We start from the raw sequence: 19,363 nt of genomic DNA, 5'->3' as shown, positions 1-19,363 counted from the left end.
GCCCGTGGCTCACTTGGGAGAGTGTGGTGCTGATGACACCAAGGCCAAGGGTTCGGATCCCTGTATAGGGATGGCTGGTTAGCTCATTTGGGAGAGCGTGGTGCTGACAACACTAAGTCAGGGGTTAAGATCCCCTTACTGATCACCTTTAAAAAAAAAAAAAAAGCAATTTAGGGTCCAATCTCACTTCTGCTAGAAGGGACGGTGGAATCCTGTCCCCCACTCCCGACTTTCAGAAAAGCCCAGATCAGTAGGTAGTGTTTTGTTTGTACCTTTCATTATATATATAAACAAAATCAAACATACATAGAAGAAGGAATAGTGTAGTTAATCCTCCTGGCTATCACTCAGCTTCAACAATACCTGTTACTGGTATTGGTTTTTAGGGGGTGGTTTTTGACATGAAGCTTTTTGGAAGTATTTGCAGTTACATATGAAGCATTTCTCTGACTATGATGAGGTTGAGGCAGTGACATGACTTCATGTCCATTTGTTCCTCCGTGGAGGTAATTGTGTGTGTGCCTGCTGTGAGAAGGAGATGAGAGTAGTTTTCTTTGGAGAGTGTGTCCTGGGGCAGAGGAAACACCACCAGCAAGGTCCTGTCAGTGGGATAAGGCTCTGTATGACATGGGGCAGGTGGGGTGTGGACAGGGCAGAGGATGGAGGTAAGGACTACAGGGAGAATGGTTTGGGGGCACAGACACCCTCATTATCCATTCATTGGAGGTTGTTTGTTGCCCAGGGCCTGATTGACTGACCAAACTGACAAGGCAAGTCTATAAACCAGACACCAATGGGCTAATTTACTTTGGCAGGCATTGTCCAGTAGCCTGCCCTCCCAGACTGCCTTCCTGGCATTACCTGGTAAAGTGAATTACAGTGTCATCTGCAGGTTGCTGGGGAGCCATGCTCCCAGACAGAGGCCACCATGTGGGTTATAGGCGGTCACTCCAGGCTGTGATGGGGCATCCTACCTACTGAGAGTGCTCGTGCCCTCAGAGATGATGTATCAGTCACCAGTGTGCCACACAGGCCAACACTGACCAGTCCATCCATGGGCACTGTTGCTCATTGAGGGTGGCCCAGCTTGGTTTGGGGTATGGCAATTGTTTATACTACTTAAATGTTCTCTGAGTGTGACATCAATTGAAAAATAAGACCAGGAATCAGAGGGAAACCAAGATATCAGCTTTATGGCTAGTAAAGGTGTTTAGAGAATGTGGTCAATAGGATTCCCAGTACATCCCTTTGCTGAATTGACATGCCTACTCTAGTGGGGACCTAGATGAATCCAGGCCTCCTCTTGGGGTAGGCTGCTTCCCTCGTCAACGTGGCTCTAGGGAAAGAGGGGAGGATGGGGCTGAGCTGCACATGCTCAGTTCCTTCTCTCATTCCCACTGATCAGATGCTTAGCTGCACCCCCAGGGGAGGAAATACTGGAAAGAGAGAATGTCAGTGTCCTCTCTTTGGAGGCCAGGTATTGCTCAGGTGAGAGGAGGCCCTCCAGGGCCCAGGTTCTGAATACCTGAACACAGGCTGGGCAGTAGGAATGGGAGAGAAGAGATGGGGAGAAGTGTCACTGCAGAGACAGAGATCCAGATACTGAAGGTCAGGGGGAGCTGGGAAGGGTCTCAGGTGAATGCAGTTTGGGAAGGAACTCAGACAGTGCTTTGTGTAAATGCCAAAGGAGAATATCTCTGGAGTTTCAGCTCTGATGAGATGCCCAGGAAAGCCAGCCAGCCAATGCGGTCTGATCCCTGGTCCAAGTGCTTTGTTCCAGTAACTCATTTAACCCTCACAACCACCCTTTCTGGCAGGTAGTTTTATTGTTCCCATCTTATAGATGAGGATTGTCGAGGCCCGGAGATTAAGCATCTTACCCAAGGACACAAAGTGAGTGGGTGTCAGCATTGTGATTCTCATCCAGACAGTCTAGCTGCAGCTTGTGCTTTTAATGCCATCCTAGACTGCCTCTCAAGGAAACAAGAATGGCAGCAGCTCAATAGGTGAGGGAGCAGTGTCAGTGCACGCTCAGGAGTGGAAGTCTCATTGCAGCAGGTTGTGCCAATGGGAGGCAAGCAGTTGGGCTGTGAAGCAAAGGAGAAACATGAAATAGTAATTGGGGGGTGTAGGGCCAAAGGAAGTGTTTTAGGATAGCAGAGGCTTTGGTATTTGTGTGGATTGAGAGAAAGGATCAGGAGAGGAGACAAAGATTCAGCTTAGAGGGCACAATTGAGAGGCTGGATGTCAGCAATGATAGGAGGCCAAAGGAAGTGTTTTAGGATAGCAGAGGCTTTGGTATTTGTGTGGATTGAGAGAAAGGAGCAGGAGAGGAGACAAAGATTCAGCTTAGAGGGCACAATTGAGAGGCTGGATGTCAGCAATGATAGGAGGTTAGGGGTCAAAGGGAGGAGGGGCGACCCTTCCACAGGATGGAGGGGAGTTTGCAAGTGGAGAGAAAGGGAATCAAGAAAGGGATCCAATTCTCATCAAAGAGACACGTGGTAGTTTGCTGAGGGGGGAGTCTGACAGAAGGAAACACTGGATTAAAGACCTTGGGTTTGTGAGTGTCTGAAGTTTAGATCCTGGAAGCGATAGAAAGAAGAGACTCCAGGCAGAGGGAGCGTGAGGGTAAATTGTGACCAGAGAGGCGGGATGAGCTAAGGAGCAGGTTCACTGGGAGGTGGCTGGAGAGAGGCAGAGTTTCAGGTGAGGGCCCTGCATGCCGATAGCTGACATGCGGCAGGCGTCCAGGGACAGAGAGGCCTCCACATTGTCCAGAATAAGGGGGAGGTGACAGGGAAAACAGAGTCAAAGACAAATGTGGGGAGGATGTGGGTGGGAACTGAGGTGGGCCAGTGGGGGCACAGGCTGCCATAGCATGGTTATACTTGGAGAGGGGGAATCCAGAATGCCCTGTGAGCTCCGCTGAGAGGCATCCTGCCCTCAGGTGCTTGCATCCTTCTGCGCTATTGCTGGGGAGAGGGGGTGGCTTCCAGGTAGCTCCCTTCATTGGTTCCCACTGCCTGACGGACACAGGCCAAGTTCTAGTGATGAGGTGGGAGGCCCTCCCCAAGCTGGTCCCAGCTTCTGCTGTCACCCCTTCCCTGTTCTCTGACCACAGAGCTGCATCTCTGTGAAATGGGGCTGATGATTATAATATATACCTCACAGGACTGCTGCAAAGGTTAAATGAGATAATGAGGACAGTCTTTATAGGGGCTGCTGCTTCTTGTAGGAGACAGGAGACCTGCAGTGAACTTCCAGAGCAGGCAGTTTTTACAGACGGGGAAATTGCGTGGGTGGGAGGTAATTTGCCATCATTCTGATGTATTGTGAACAGCCGACCTGACCGCGTGGCTAGGGCACGCAGCTAGGTCTTAGAGCGTGTGAGTTGTTGATCGTCTAGTCCTCGTCCTTCACACCTCGGCCTCGAACGGTATGCCACTCTCCTTTACACTTACTTCTCAGACCCACTCTGAGACCCAGAAGGAAGGGCAAGAACCTTCTTCCCAAGTTCTCTAAGGGGCTGCAGTGGGTTCCACCCCCGTGAGGACACAGATGTGTCTGTCATACAGGATTAAGGGGCAAACTGATGGGTGCTTGGTGATGCTCTGCTCCCTGGACTGTTTCACTCTTCTCAAAAGCACAGATTCCTGCCTCACTTTCTTCCCTCCTCCCCGCCCCCCATCCCTCTCCTTGTTGGAGGACTTGCATTGTTTGTCCTTTGAGATCTGCCCAAACCATTCATTGGGAGGACTTGGGTTAAGTCCTATGACCTTGGTTACCAAGATTATTGTGGCCTTTTTACCTCAATTGGCCCTTGAATTGGGAAAAAGTCCAGCTGGGGGAGAGGTGCGGAGGACAGAATGTCAAGAGCAGAAATGGAAGGTGAGAACAGTTAGAGGAAGTGAAGCAAGCATTTGAAACTGTTAAACAGAGACATTGAAGGAAACTCGACATCAGCTTCTCCATCTTCCTCAATCCCAGAAGGTGAGATGTGCTGTTTGGGTGTGAGCCATCGGATCCTCAGACTTACCCGTGTCCTGGTCACATCCTGCGCTCCTCCTTGTGGGCTGGGCTCGCCTCGCCCATGCTCATGTCTTTGGGGTGGTGTTTCTCCTAAGAAGCTTGCCATTTCAGGTAGGAGGGAGGATGTTGCTACTGTTCTTGAGATGGTGGGACAGCTAGGCTGAGAGGAAGTCTGGCCTCGTGGCTCCTGGAGGTGAGGTCTCAGGGCCTGGTGCTACTATTTGCGTTCTTTGTTTTTTTTTAATTATTTTTTTTTTAAAGATGACCGGTAAGGGGATCTTAACCCTTGACCTGGTGTTGTCAGCACCACGCTCACTCAGTGAGCAAACCGGCCATCCCTATATGGGATCCGAACCCGTGGCCTTGATGTTATCAGCACCGCACTCTCCCGAGTGAGCCACAGGCCGGCCCCTATTTGCGTTCTTTGGAGGAGGGTGTTCAGCTTTGTGACTGAGTGCTCTGCTGATACTACATGTGGTTGGAAAAGCTATTTGGGATCATGGAGCCTTGTTTAAAGGGCTGCGGTTTGGTGAGCAGGGCTTGAGCTTTTTGGGTAAGTGCTTAAGTGGAAGCATCTGGGCTTGGCTGTGCCAAAGGAGGCTGGTGGTGGAGCAAGAACACGTGATGGGAGTTGGGCTGGATTTTAAATGGAAGGGCCAAAAAGCAAAAGGAATCCTTCTAGTGGGTTTGGTAGACCTGGGCTCCAGCACGAATGTTCCTAGGGATCTTTTGCAACTTGCCCAACAGGGTGTGGCTGGGAATGCCCAGTGCATACAAGTCACTGACCTGGTACAGCAGGAAAAAGATGCTAAGCAGGAACTATTGCATTTGTCCCCTGCCGCCACCCGACTCTGCGAGCCTGTGCCTAGGTTTAGGGCCCTTTCAATTCTGACAGATCTCAGCTCCCACCAGCTTCTGCTTGACTGAATGATGAACAGCCTGGTCTAGGCTGTTTAGGTAGGAATGAGAAGCCTTGTAATGTGAAACATTTTTGATGCTGTAAAGCTTTAAACGAATGTTTGTTATTAGGAGTTACTGATACTGCGATTAGACTGGGACGAGTTAAGCATGTTTGTTCACCTTAGGTCTCATTCTTTTATTTTCTCCTGTTCAGCTTTTCTTAGGCTACTTAAGCTTCTATTCATTGACAAAAGAAATCAAAGCTCCACCTCCTCACTTTTATTAGACTCAGATGTTCACTAAAGGCTTTCAGCAACTCTGATAGCAACTTTCTCAGGCTGGTGCCTCTGTCCTGCTGTGACTCCTCCTTGTGATGGCAGGATGTCTCACGGTGCCTCGCTCCTCTGTCCTGATGGCAAGGTAATGCCTGTGACCTTGTCTATCAGTCATGATACGAAGTCAGTGGGCTCTGCCATTACTCTGCGGGGCTCTCAGACCAGGTGTGCTGCTCCTCCTCACCATGAGGCCTTATCCTATGGGGGCAATGACCTCAGGACAATATGGACCCTCAGGGCCTCAGGTACAGCCTGTGGCCCCTGACAGGTGGGGATGACTTGGCCTGCTATCCTTGGCAGCCTCTCTAGTGTAGACCTGTGACCTCTTTGTTCATTTCCTCCCTTTTGGAATGGGAATGTCTATCCTATGCCTATTCCACCATTGCAGTTGGAAGCAGATAACTTGCCCTTGGTCAGCCCCCAGCTGCCTCCCTTGGGCAGCTGTTTGGTTCTGTTTATTTCCTCAGCATAGGTGAGCTGAGCTCCGGGCTCTACAGGAAGGGCTACCACTCAGACAAGGGTGTCTTACACATAATGTGGCCAGTGCTGGAGAGGTCTGTGGGAGTCGAGAGGAGGACTGAGTCAGGAGCAGTCACTTCCATCTGGGGGATGGCAAAGGATCCTCAGAGAAGATGATGCTGGAATTGGGCCTCAAAAGAGAAGTGGGAGGTTGAGCAGGTGGAATGAGGGTCTTGGGCTAACACGTTACATACTGAGGGAGCCGCAAGAGCAAAAGCAGGCCTGTGCCAATAGCTTGGCTGTTGCTCAGAGTGGGAGCCAAGTATGGCTGGGAGAATTATAACTGTTGTGGCTGTGAACTCCCATCTCGTTTTGAATCACTATCATACCACAGTGAATATATTTTTCACCCTAATTTTATGAATAGGGAAAATGAGGCCCAGTGATGTTAAGGAACTTGTCAAGGACACAGCTCGTGAAGTGAAGAACTTGGATCCACATGCAGGTCTGACTACAGAGCTCACACTCTTAACTACCCCATGCGTCCCCAACTTCCTCTCTGCATCCCCAGGCATCCCTTTGTTTCCCGGGTGACAGGAAGCTGGTGAGGCAGTTATACAAGCTGGGGAGCCTTGGTTAGATGTGAGACAGAGCCATCTTTCTGGCAGCAGTGTTGAAGATGAGGGTTTGTGGGTTTGGGGCCAGAGATTGAAAAACCAGTTAAAAAGCCAATGCAGTCATTCTGTTGAGAAGTAATGGCAGGGCCTGTGAAGATGAGGTGCAGATCTGAGAGGGTTTGAGGAAGGAGACTTTACTGGACCTGGTGAACTAGATTTGAGTAAGAGAAGGGAAGACATAGGGATGACTCCCAGGTTTCTGGCTTGGTGATCGTGGTGGCATCACTGAGGTGGAATGGGGAACATTTGACCCCCACCCCACCCCCACCGTAAGGGTATGGAGAGGGAGGTGGGTGTCGGGGTGAGAGGAAGTTAGGGTAGGGGCACCTGCTGCCACCTCCCTTCAGCCCCCGTTATCTCCAAGGCTTTAGTTTCGCACTAACAATCAGTTTGCAATTTTATCAATCAGATCTTATCGATTAAATCTGTAAGCGTTTCTCCCTGGCTTACAGAATGGAGGACCCCCCCAGGGGCCCAGACACACAGCAGGGTTGCAGGGAGATGGCTGTGAACAGCTGCTCTCATCCCTTTCCTGCAGGATGAAAGAGATGGGGAGACGTTTCATTTAAGTCGGCAGGATTGAGCACAGTTTCCTGGAAGAATTGGCTTGATGGGAAGATGGGAGTTTAGCAGGAAAAGCTGCTGGCAAGTGCATAAAAGCAGGAAAGCAACTGGTGTAGCCAATTAACTAACAATTAGAATCAGCCCACTAATAAGGCATTTGATTGGGATGGGGCAGAGATCTGCCAAGGGGTATGATGGAAGTTAAAGGTGCAGCCAAGCAGGTTGAGTCCATATGATGAAAGGCTATGAATTCTACCCTGTGGCTAGTGGCGAGGCTCTGAGATTTTCTAAGAAGAGGAGTGCCTCCTGGTTCAGGGCTGTATGTGTATTCCATCGTGGGTTCTTCAACTTCTGTCAGCTTTAGAATCACCTGAGTGGCCAAGTCAGCTGTGAAGGTCAGGCCCTCTTCTACTTAACTTCAAGCTGGATCTCTGTGCCTAATTAACTCTCCGGGTGATTCTGCTAAACACCAAAGTTTGAGGACACTGAGACAGGTGAATCTACTGCAGGGTGAATGGAGAGGGCTGCCTGGAGGGAGGAACACCAGGTAGGAGACTATTGCAGTCATCTAGGACGAGCAGTCATCTAGTAGTGCAGGGACAGGTGAGGCTGCAGAAGCAGGTGAGGTCACACCACCAGCTTGAGTTTGGCGAGGAGACATTCTCTGGTCCTCTTTAGCAGCATTGGCACACCCAATTGTGGCCTGCATCCTGAAACCCTTCCTTTCTCACTTCTGGCTGCTTGTCCTCGATCTCCTCTGTTACTTCCTCTTCTCCCTGACAGCTACATGTTAGAGTGTTCCAGGAAGTCCTGAGGCCTCTTCTCTTTTTTGACTTATACCACTTCTAAAGTCATTTCATGTAGTTGCTTTAAATACCATCTTTATGCAGATGGCTCTCAAATAGGTATCTCCAGCCCAGACTTCTCTCTGAACATCAAGATTCATATTTCCAAATGGCTACTCAGTGTGTCTTCCTAGATGTCCTTAGGCATCTTAAACTGGACATTTCCAAAACCAGTCTCCTGATTTGATCCCCAAACACCTCTCATCATCACTCCTGCAGGCCTCCCCATTCTCCCGGAGGGTCAGGGCAAAAACCTTATAGGCATTGCTTGACTCCTCTCTCTTGTGGCCATACCCAGTCTCTCAGTACATGTACAGGCTTTGCCCTCATCATATATCAGGAATTAGAACATCTACCATGATTGTTCTGGTCTAAGCTACTTTCATCTCTTGCCAGTTTTCCTGTGTTCACCAGTGGGCCACTGAAGTCTGTTCCCCAAGCAGTATCCAGAGTAATCCTTTCAAAAGATGTCAGACCATTCTCCCTTGTGCTCAAAACCCTCCAAATGGGTTACTGTCGCAGAAAAGTGAAAGAACGAGAGGAGGAAGGGCACGCATCCTCAGGCAAGTTGCCTAATCTGTTTTCTCATCTGTAATAGGGAGAGAATAATTTCTAACTGGTGTGTAGGGATTAAGTGAGATAATATTGGATTAAATCCTTAACCAGCAGCTCAATATAGGGTAGCTAAAGAGGAAAAAAGAGTACACGATGATTGAATCTTGGCACTGTGCCAGGCACACCACACATATTGCCTCCTTTAATCTTCTTGATTGATTTAATTTTTATCAATACTGTATATCTACACAATTTAGAGTCAAATAATTGTACATGATTTGTTAAAACAGCCATCTCCTCACCTACTCACCCCCACTGTTCTTCCTCAGATGCAGCTACTTAAAATTCTTCCAGTATTTTTATCGGTAGCGCCTTAAAAATGCTGCTTCTGCAACCTTTTTTCTTCCAGTTGTCATTATCTAGTGACTTATGTGTCCCCACTCTTGAAGTTGAGGATTGAGCTTTCTTTCCAATCCTAGCCCCCCACCTACAAGCACTCTTCTGTCCCCCCATCCTGCCACGGCAATTTTGGTGAGATCAGTATGTGGTGCTTTATTGTAAGGACGATGATTACTTTTACTTTTTGGTTTCTGTGGAGCTCTTTTTGTCATTTGCTTGGTTTTCTATTGTCTTATTATTGAACTAAACAAATTTTTCCCCAATTATATAAATCTTTAAAAAAAAATTATTTTTTTAAAGATGACCAGTAAGGGGATCTTAACCCTTGACCTGGTGTCAGCACCACGCTCAGCCAGTGAGTGAACCGGCCATCCCTATGTGGGATCCGAACCTGGGCTAAACAAATTTTTCCCCAATTATATAAATCTTTAAAAAAAAAAAATTTTTTTTAAAGATGACCAGTAAGGGGATCTTAACCCTTGACCTGGTGTCAGCACCACACTCAGCCAGTGAGTGAACCGGCCATCCCTATGTGGGATCCGAACCCGGGGCCTTGGTGTTATCAGCACCGCACTCTCCCGAGTGAGCCACGGCCGGCCCTATATAAATCTTTTAAGATGTTCAGATGCATCAGGTGTTCTGTCAGTTTCATTTTACCGAAGAAATCTCTCCCAGAGCTTTTGGACCAGCTGCCTTTTTAGGCGTCTCTTATGCCTCCTATCACATTCTCTGTGTCCTTGCAAGTTTATATCTTTCAAAATAAATTCCTCTATTGTTGTTGTAATGAGTAGCTAAATTAGATGTTTAAGTTCAGTCTGCTCTGTTTACCCGAGGTCTATCTTGTTTACTTTTGCTTATAACAATGAGATTGGTTTCATAGGCTTTTATGGATGAGATAATTGAGTCTCAAGAGGTTAAATTGTCTAAAGACCCACAGCCAAGGGGCATAAAGAATAAGCATGATTTGTAACAGCGAATATGTTAATAAAAAAATTTAAAAAATAATGCTCTGAGGACCACACCTACACAAAAGACCCACAGCCATTATGCAGCATAGCCTAGGTTTTAAATCAGTCAAGCCTCTTTGGCTATAAAACCTGTTTTTTTTCTTTGTCCTTTAAAAAGGAAGTTATTGTTGGTCAATATGGGATGTGATTGAGAATTTAGGCACCACCTTCAACTTCCTTCATATCTGTCTTTCTCTTTTATTTATTTATTTTCTGATGCTGCAAATGGCTTCTTGGTCTACTATAGCAAAGAGATAAGTTTCTTATATGTTTTTAAGAGGCTGTCTTTCAGGCTTCGGAGTAGCAAAAGGTATTTCTTAAAAAAAACAAACAAACAAAAAACCATTTAAGAGTAGCTGTGGCTTATGCGAGGCCTATAAGTTTATGGGGTTTCTGGTGACTTTGGTTTCTGGTGATAAGGTGACACTTTTTTTTTTTTCCTTTTTGTCTTTTTTTTACTGACCGGTAACGGGATCGCAACCCTCGGTGTTGCGTCCGTACCGCGCTCAGCCAGTGAGCAGGAACCGGTCTCCACATGGGATCCGAACCCTCGGCAGGAGCGCCACCGCACTCCCAAGCGGCACACTCTCCAGTGCGCCACCGGGCTGGCCCAGGTGACACTTTTTTTTATCATCTGTTGGCCATTTGGAGAAGGGAGAGGTATGAAATGAATCCAACTTCCCCTGGGTTGGTTTTGGGGGTTCTTGGCTGAAGGTTCCTTTCCTAAGCCTGGCCTTCTATGCAGGGGCACTGGCCCCTGTCTGGATGCAGCTGCTGAGGAGTCAGCTCTGGTTCACCTGTTTCTAAGACACAGTAGATCCTGGAGGAGCAGGGATACCAGGGACACCTAGATCTGTTCCTAATTTGTTCCTCCATCTGGAGCTGTGTGCGCCTACCCTAAACAGCAATTGCAACCCTAACCACTTCTACTAGAGAAAAGTAGTTTAGAAAATGGAGTGGAAGCTTGCAATTCAGTGTGGGTGGGGTAAGTTAAGGTTTATTTGCCTCAGACTCATCCTAATCAGCAGTTCCTACCTACTTCTGATTTTCTTTTGCTGAACATGAAAGCAGTTAACATAGTATCTAAATCACTGTCTGCCTCAGAGCATACCAGGTGATGGATAGCTAGTGGTCTTTTCTAAATTTTTAGCTTACTTTCTAAATTTTAGGGCACATACAAATCCTGCAGCCTAATCAACTTCAAGATGCCAAACTGGCCTTTGGGTGCTACAGTACATCTGTTAGATGTCATAGCCCCATGAACTGCAGCAAACATGAACTGAAACATGGCTGTTTTTATGGCTATGGGGATCATTTTTTCCCTACATGGTAGCAAAGAGAAGGGTAAAGTTCTGTATAGCAGGAACTTCATACACTGTCACAAATAGGAAGATGACAGCATCCATGGAGGCCTGAGAGTGAAGGGAAGATTGAATGGACCACACCTTTTTTTTTTTTTTTTTTTAAACAACATATTCTGCCTTATCTTTGTGGCCAGGGATGAGCAATTTATTGGTATTAGAAGTCTTCCTGCTCATCAGGGTCAAATGCAGAGCTATATTAAGTGTCCAGAGAGAATGAAAACTGCTTTTGTCCAGAATAACAACTGTCACTGTATTGAGCATGTTAAGATCCATGTCCTTCTCTGTGCCTGCTCCACTCCTTCCTGGGCTGGCAGGGTGACCCTCCTTAGAGTCCCCATGGCATACACTATTTCTCTGTAGTCTGTGCTGTGTCAGGCACTTACTTGGGTGGCTGCTATAGCTCCCCTCTCATTGGTAGGGAAAATGACTTAAATTCCACTTTCCACCATCTACTTAGAGGTCACCCTGATTTTTCACTTGTCCCTTTGGATTTTGACCTGGATTCTGGCTCTCTTTCCTAGCCTCTTTGGATTATTGCCTCTTCTGGAGGCTCACTCTGGCTTCTTCACCTTACCTCTCTGCAGAAGGCCTCCTGGCATACGACTTCTGGAAACTATGTGCACTTTAGCCCCACATCTCTGATGAACCCAGGCTCTTGAGAGAGATGCTATCTCCTGGTGGGGAGGAACAGGCATGGAAGACACGAAACATACTGCATGTTGTCATGTGATACGTTTACCTCTGAGACCTGTGATACTGTGATATAATAAGAAATATGAGGGTACTTCAAAAAGTCCATGGAAGAATAGAATTAAAAGATAACACAAATGTTTTCATGAACTTCTTAAAGGCCCCTTGTGTATATTTGGCCTTCTTCCAGGTTCCTAGCACAGAGCTCCTAAATCCCTTGGATAGGGGTGAGAGGAGCAACTTTTGTTATTTATAAAAAGTCCCTCTCAACCATACCTGAGTTTATGCTAATGAAGTGTCTCCTGGAGGATGGTAGCTGGTTACCAGAGGAACTGCTGGGATTAGAGGGTTAGAACTTTCAGCTCCGCTCCCTACCTTGGGAGGGGAGAGGGGCTGGAGATTGAGTTGAATCACCAATGACTGAATGACCAATGATTTAATCAGTCATTCCTACGTAATGGAGCCTTCATTAGAAACCCTTGAATAAAGGGGTTTGGAGAACTTCCGGGCCGGTGAACGCACGGAGGTGCTGGGAGGGTGGTGCCCCTGGAGAGGGCATGGAAGCTCCATGCATCCCCCTACCTGCCTGTATAATACCTTGCCCTCTGCATCTCTTCCATTTGGCCGTTCCGTTTATAAGAAACTGGTAAATATAAGTAGAGTGTCTCCCTGAGTTCTCTAAGCCATTCTAGCAAATTATCAAGCCTGAGGAAGGAGTTGCAGGATCTCCTGATTTATAGCTGGTTGGTCAGAAGGGAGGCCTAGACTTGTGAGTGGCATCATTAGTGGGTGCAGTCTTGTGAATCTGAACCCTCAACTCGTGGTTCTGATGCTAACTCCATGTAGACAATGTTAGAATTGAATTGAATTGTTGGACACCCAGTTTGAGTCCATAGAGAATTGGACAATTGCTTGGTGTGGGGGGAAAAAAAACCCCCACACATTTGTTGTCAAAGTGTTCAGAGTAGAAGAAAGTTTTGCTTTTTTGAACTTCATGTTCTTCAAGGGCAAGGATTGTCTCATTCTATGTTCCTTGCTGATGGAGATCTCTAACAGATAGTCTTGAGGGAAGAAAATGGCTATTAGCTGCCAGAATGGGAATGGCTAGTGATCTCCTGGCTCCACGGATCCAGTAAGATTATCCATGTTCACAGATGAGCAGGCGGCCTTGCATCTGTGCCATATTCCGCCTTTCAAAGGTCTCCTCCACACCTGACACTACTGGTTCCTCACAGCCTCCCTGAGACAGAGCCAGCAAGAACCCTTTCTTGCCCAGGTGTTGTGCTGTCACCTCAGACCCAGTAGGTCTAGAACTGAGCTCATCAGCTCCACCCAAAACAGGTTCCCGGTCCTCAGCTCTCCCAATCTCACTGGCCCCGGGCTCCTGAGTTGTGAATAGGATACACCTTTGACTCATGTTTCACTTCAGGCCAGCTCCCATGGGTTCACCCAGCTTGCTGTTTGCCAACTACAATCTCATCGCTGGGCATTCAGCCCATGGGTCTTCTTTTATGGCCCTCTGTTGCTGGGGGACATAGTCTGGGCCCTCTGGGCTTGGCTTCCCCTCACTGCCCTCCCACCTTCATCCTGATACTAAGGCCCCAAATGGGGCCAGTCTGCTGAAATATAGGATCTTTCTTTTAAAAATCCATTGTGTTTGCATCTGAGGTCACTTGATTTGTTATGCACTGCTATCCAGACCCCTGAAGTAGTGGGTGTATTCCCAAGCTCCTTTCATTAATTGCCCTGGTCCAGCTTATATGAATTCCGTGCAAGGTTTTGACTCATCTTGAGCAGCTGTATGCTCCTGTATAATCTCGTCAACTATTTTGACATTTGCCAACTACATCCTGCCCGTACATGCTTCCCTGCCTGGAGCATCTCTTCCCCATCTTCTGAAAAAGCTCCTGCTCATCCTTCAAGACCCAGGGAAACTGCATACCTGCCGCTATCAGCACATCTCACACTGTGTCATCATTATTTATTCATTCTTCTGTCTTCTCCACTAGACCATGTAGTCCACGGGAAAAGAGACTAGGTCTGATTTATCAGTATCTCCTCAGTGTTCAGCACAAGCAGGGGTTCAGGGAATGTGGGCTGCATGGGTCCATCTATTTATTCACAGGTACTTATTCATTGTGCCAGGTCCTCTGCTAGGCACTGGGAACACAGGGTAAACAGTGTAGGGTCCTTCTGTCTCCATCGAGAAGGTGGTCAGTCAGCAAGGAAACAAATATATGGACAAGATACTTTGGAATTGCTGTCTTTCAAAGGGGGTGCTTTAGATGGGTGGGAGATGGGGTGCAGGGAAGGCCTCTCAGAGAAGACACTTTGGAGCTGAGACCTGAAGGATGAGACTAAATCAGCTGTGTAGAGAGCTGGGGAATGAGCTCAGGGCAGCGGGCATGGCAGGTGGAAGCTTGCAGAGGAAGAAAAGGTCTTGGCATATTTGGGGAGCAGGCAGGAGACCAATGCTGCTGAAGCATAAGGAGCCATGGGCAGAGTGATGTGATACTGGCCTGGCCAGATCCTGTAGCTCCTCTTTCACAAGTCACAGGAAGGAGTTTGGATTTTTTCCCAAGAGCAGTGGAAAGTTTTTGGAGGGAAGTATTTCAAACTTTTTGTGTCGCTTATGGCTGAACAGGTGAGAATCTGCTGATTATTGCTCTACTTCTGCTACCTCCCCTTTTCCTGCTGCCTCTTTTATCCCGAGCCAAGCTTGCTCCCATTGAGACCCCAAGATTTCCACACCATGTTTGCTCTGTAGCAGTCGGGGCTGCTTTTCTTATCCTGGAGCAGCTCTGTTCCTTGTTTTAGTCTTTTCTGCCTCCTGCCAGGTCTCTGATGCCATGAGGTTCCCCAGTTCCCTCTGTGGGCTCCCATTCTCATTCACTCTGAGCAGACTAAACATGGTTCTCAGACCCCCAGGCTGAATGCCTGTTTCTGAATCTTCCTTGGCCTTTGCACTTGGAATCATGACCCTCTTTCCCTCATATGCATAGTGGCCATGCCTGCCTTCTGCAGATGAACCAGCCTCTTGAGCTAATCTGGATTTTCTCTCCCTGAGCCTACCCTTTTTTTTGTTTAAAGTCTCATCTAATGAGCTGTCCTGGTAAAAATATGTCCTGAGGTTATCTACTCACTTAAAAAAACCAAAAACAAAAATAGCTAACGTATATTGAACACTTGTTATATGCAAGAGAATGTACTTAGTGCTCTCTATGAAATCTCTTTTTTTGTGGCAGCTGGCCAGTATAGGGATTGAACCCTTGACCTTGGTGTTATCAGCACCATGCTCTAACCAACTAAGCTAACCAGCCAGCCCCCTCTCTGAAATCTTAATAATTAATCATGACATCAATCCTATGAGTTTGATGTTATTATCCCATTTTACAGATGAGGAAATTGAGACTCGGTTCACACAGTAGTAAATGGAAGAGCTTTGTCTGAACTGGGGCTACCTAACTCTAAGGCCTGTGAATTTAACTGTTGCTGTCTGGTACAGTCCAGTGTGGTTCTTTGTGGTCCTGAAATTCTTATCCATGCCGTCTCCAAAGCCACTCCTTTGTGGTGCCTATTTTCCCCTCTTCACTCCAAAGGTCCAACTTCACAGGGAGAACAAGCAGAGACCCTTGGAACCATCCATTTCTTGGCCTGGCCATGCTTGGGTGTGGGCACAATGCCTCTGTTCTCCAAAGCACTTATGCCAGTTGGGCTCATGCATGGATTTTGCTGAATGAACAAACAAAAGATGACTCCTACTCCCAGTTGAGTCACAAACTAAGACGTGAGCTAAGGCTCTTCTTAGAATCACAAATGCTGTTGTAAGTCCCTCCCTGCTACCCAGGTTGGGGGTGGAAAGCAAGAAAAATGAGCAGAGGCTGCAGGAAGACAGTTTAACTTGAAGACTTTTCTAAGAAGTAGAGTTTTCCAGGAATGGAAGAATTTGCCCCAGGCTTGGGGTTATGCAGTTCTCCATCCCTATAGAGAGGGCCCTTAGAGGGGAGATTCAGAGTTAGGGAGCAACTGGACTATGTATCCTTGGAGATGTTCTTCAGCCGTGAGAGGATGTGATTCTGAACCGTGAATGGTGTGGGGTAGAGTGGATCTAAATGGTCAGATACAGTGTTCCTGGGACAGTGCTCTGTCTACATCAGTGTGCCCAAGGCCTTACTAGGCTGGGCACACTGGCCCATTTGGAAGAGTGAAAGTGGCGGTTGAGGTCTCTCAGCCCGGGTCACACCTGCCCAAGGAAAGCATTGCAGGTGTGGGGAAAATGCAGCTATAAGACAGTTAAATGCCTGTGGTGACTGTCCTGATCCCTGCTGCAGTGCTGAGTATACCCCCACAGGGTCTTCATTAGCTGTGCTGCTTTCCCCCACCACTCAGAGGTTGGAGCTTCTGGAGCTTGGGATTATCATCATGGCGAGGTGTAACAATCGCTGTCTTGCTGCTGCAGGTGACTTTGGAAAGCCTGGTGACTTGTCATTACAAAAGTGAATGGGATCATGTGCTAGAGGTTTGTGGAAATAGAGCACTCATGCCAGGAGGGAGAAGCCAGAGAGATGTCAGAAACTGCACATGGGCTACTAGGATTCTCATAGAAGTGCATCGTATAACGATGGAATTAAAGGGCTTTGTGGTCTTGTGTGCATGGTGTGGAATGCTCTGTAATTTTCCTTCATGCCAGGAGGGAGAAGCCAGAGAGATGTCAGAAACTGCACATGGGCTACTAGGATTCTCATAGAAGTGCATCGTATGACGATGGAATTAAAGGGCTTTGTGGTCTTGTGTGCATGGTGTGGAATGCTCTGTAATTTTCCCTTTGTTTTATATTTGAATTTTCAGTAAGAGGAGGAGGAGACTAAGCAGGCAAAAGGAGTCATGGCTTCTGATGCTAGCCATATGCTGGAAGCTGCCCTGGAGCAAATGGATGGCATCATTGCAGGTACACTCGGGACACCCCAGCCTCTGCATTTCAGAAACATTCTCCCTCATTTTATTTTCTTTATCATAGAGAAGCCTCTTGTTAGATTTATTTTTAAATAGTTTTATTGTGCATGTCATTTCTTTTTTTTTTAAAGTACAGACTTATAGAACTCTTTGATGCCTGTTGTGAGAATCTAGGTCTCTGCTGAGACAGTGGGTATGTACCTTGTGTACATATATAGCCCTGTTACAGTTTGGATCCTGGCTATGAGGAAGTTTGGGTACAATGAAATTGATTCTGTTGTAAAAATTTCAGAGCACATCATGGCTTATTACAGCCCAGCTGAGACTCAAAATTTAGCAGGCTTTGCCACCTAATGGCGGTGACAGCTTACTTCCTCAGCTGGTCTCCTCTGTGTTTCAGAGATGGGAGGCAGTTTTGTGTTGATTCACCTAACGATTGGAATATTCTTTATGCCATATTATTTTTTATCCATCTCAACTGTTTGGTTTTAATGCTTGCAGTAGCCAGTAGGGGACTTTTCTCTAGAAAAGATCCAGGAATGGTTAATTGGAAAGAACTGCCAGTGGGATATTCTGGCTGATTAAATCCTTGATAGGGGCAACCATATTGGTTATAACAAACCTGTTGCAGAAAATCTTCTCAAAAGGTCCCAAATCTTCTTCCTGTCCTTATCTGATACAGTTCAGTGGCCTTATTTGTGGACTGGGTTTGCTTCTTCAGGACTTTGCTCATTGTATGAGCTACTGCTGGAAGAGATGGGGAAGGAGGGTATTGGCCTGAGTGTGGTGAGACCCCAAGAAGTGCACAGGATACCTGACACTGCCCCCTTTCTGCCATTTCCTTTGCCTTTCAGTTGCAGAGATACAACTAACTCATGGAGGGTTCTGGGTGTTTGACCTGGGGGTGGGGGTGGGAGTGGGGGTGTTTGTGTCTTGCAGCTTTTCCATGTTATTAGTGGCACTATAACATGTTCTAGCCATCATCTGTCAGGCTCTTAATTTCTCAGTGAACAGAGGGCTCCTTAGAGGCCATGACTAATATCCTGCATTTCAGAGGCTCCATAGATTGGGATGTTCCATTCTAGGATAGGCTCCCTAATGCCCTATTGAGAAGAAAGAGTCAAGACAGTGGATTTCTCAGCAGTCTTTATGTTGAAGCTCCCAGGAACTCATGCGCATTGAGATAAGAGCCACAGGGTCAGACCCTCAGACTAGCTGATGTGATCATTACTTCTGAGCCTCCAGCCAGGGACCTAGGAGAAGGCTCATTGAACCCCTTGGATGGTTTTGAGGAATTTTTTTCTCCATTGTATTTGCTCCTTTGTCAAAGATCAGTTGATTATATTTATGTGGTTCTATTTCTGAGCTCTCTATTCTATTGCATCATCTTTTCTATTTTTCCATGAACTTTTTGAAGTATCCTCATATTATTGTGAAGATTAAATTAATGCAAATAAGTCACTTAGAATAGTGCCAGCACTTAGTAAGTGCTCAATTGATGTATTTTTTTTTGATGTTAGTAATAATAATATTATTATTTTTTTTTACCACTCAAGGTCATAGTGCTGGTAAATGGCAGAACTGAGATTTGAGTCCAGGGCCATCTGAGTACCCACGTATTAGGGCTCCTTAGGCTCCTTTTACTCCTGGGTTGGTTTTGTGTTGATGTGTGGGGCTGTCTATAGGAGAAAAGAGTTAACTGGGAGGAGGATAGTGTTCTGCTCTTGCTGGCAAATCCTTAGCCAGTGTGGGTTTGTTCTTGCTTCTTAAACATTATTCCTTCCATGCAAGAGTTCCTTTGCTTAAAGGGTGACAAAGCTAAAAGAAAGTTTGACAAACTGTGGCACCACATCATGATATAACAGAGCCTGAAGAAATGACACTTTTTTGCCTCTTTTTATTTATATTCTCTTATTTGAGACTGAATGATGTCAAGTAGCGCTACCCCCACTACCAAGACACAACTGCTTTTGCATCTATTAAAGTACTCAAACAAGTACGTAAGGATTGTATTCTCTCACTTTTTGAAAACACAATTACCACTTATTTCAGTGGAATAAATTTTCACAGCCTTTCTGTACTCCCCAAATAGTAGCCAGTTATACAGAAAAACAACAACACTGATTCCTACTACAGTGGACTCAGTTCCTTCAGTAATGATTATTAATAATCATAGCACTATATAACAAGGAATTTCCCTTTATTAATTACTCTGTAGTGTTAGTTACTCTTCATTTTCCAAAGCTCTTTCCAAAAAGAGTGTACGTTAGGCATGTGATATCAATGTTCATGTAATTAAGCCTTTAATGCAAAAAAAAAAAAAAAAAGGTCCGTCCCCCTCCCCTAATCAATGAAAACAATGTGGATGATGATCACTCCTACAAACAATCAGACCAGGAGTATTCTGGGAGTACATCCTAATGCACAGAGGCAAATTCACCCCTCCAGATCCACAGTGTGATGACCCTAATCTCAGGGCGGTCAGCAGTTTGGGAGATGTGAGAGAGAAATCAGTTCTTGAAAAAGGCAAAGAGAAGTGCCTTGTAAGCAGAAGTGGGACTATTAAATGAAACTCCTTGGGGC

General features: G+C 46.5%; 1 protein-coding gene and 1 non-coding gene across 2 annotated transcripts in view; one reads left to right on the top strand and one right to left on the bottom strand.

The window, feature by feature from the left end:
- PPFIBP2 (PTPRF interacting protein, binding protein 2 (liprin beta 2)) overlaps positions 1 to 19,363 on the top strand; it is a 146,238-nt gene that overhangs the window by 18,453 nt on the left and 108,422 nt on the right. Inside the window, exon 2 of the mRNA XM_008572467.1 lies at positions 16,676 to 16,775. Coding sequence (XP_008570689.1) covers positions 16,712 to 16,775 — 64 coding nt within the window. The 5' untranslated portion in view covers positions 16,676 to 16,711. The remainder of the gene's footprint in view (positions 1 to 16,675; positions 16,776 to 19,363) is intronic.
- On the bottom strand, positions 15,074 to 15,147 carry TRNAI-GAU. The gene has a single exon. It is a non-coding gene; the product is annotated as a tRNA-Ile (tRNA).

The sequence above is a fragment of the Galeopterus variegatus genome, unplaced genomic scaffold (assembly GCF_000696425.1).
Source record: "Galeopterus variegatus unplaced genomic scaffold, G_variegatus-3.0.2 Scaffold788, whole genome shotgun sequence".
NCBI classification, from domain to species: domain Eukaryota; kingdom Metazoa; phylum Chordata; class Mammalia; order Dermoptera; family Cynocephalidae; genus Galeopterus; species Galeopterus variegatus.
Note: the sequence above shows the minus strand (reverse complement) of the source record. Positions and strands in the feature narration are given on the sequence as shown.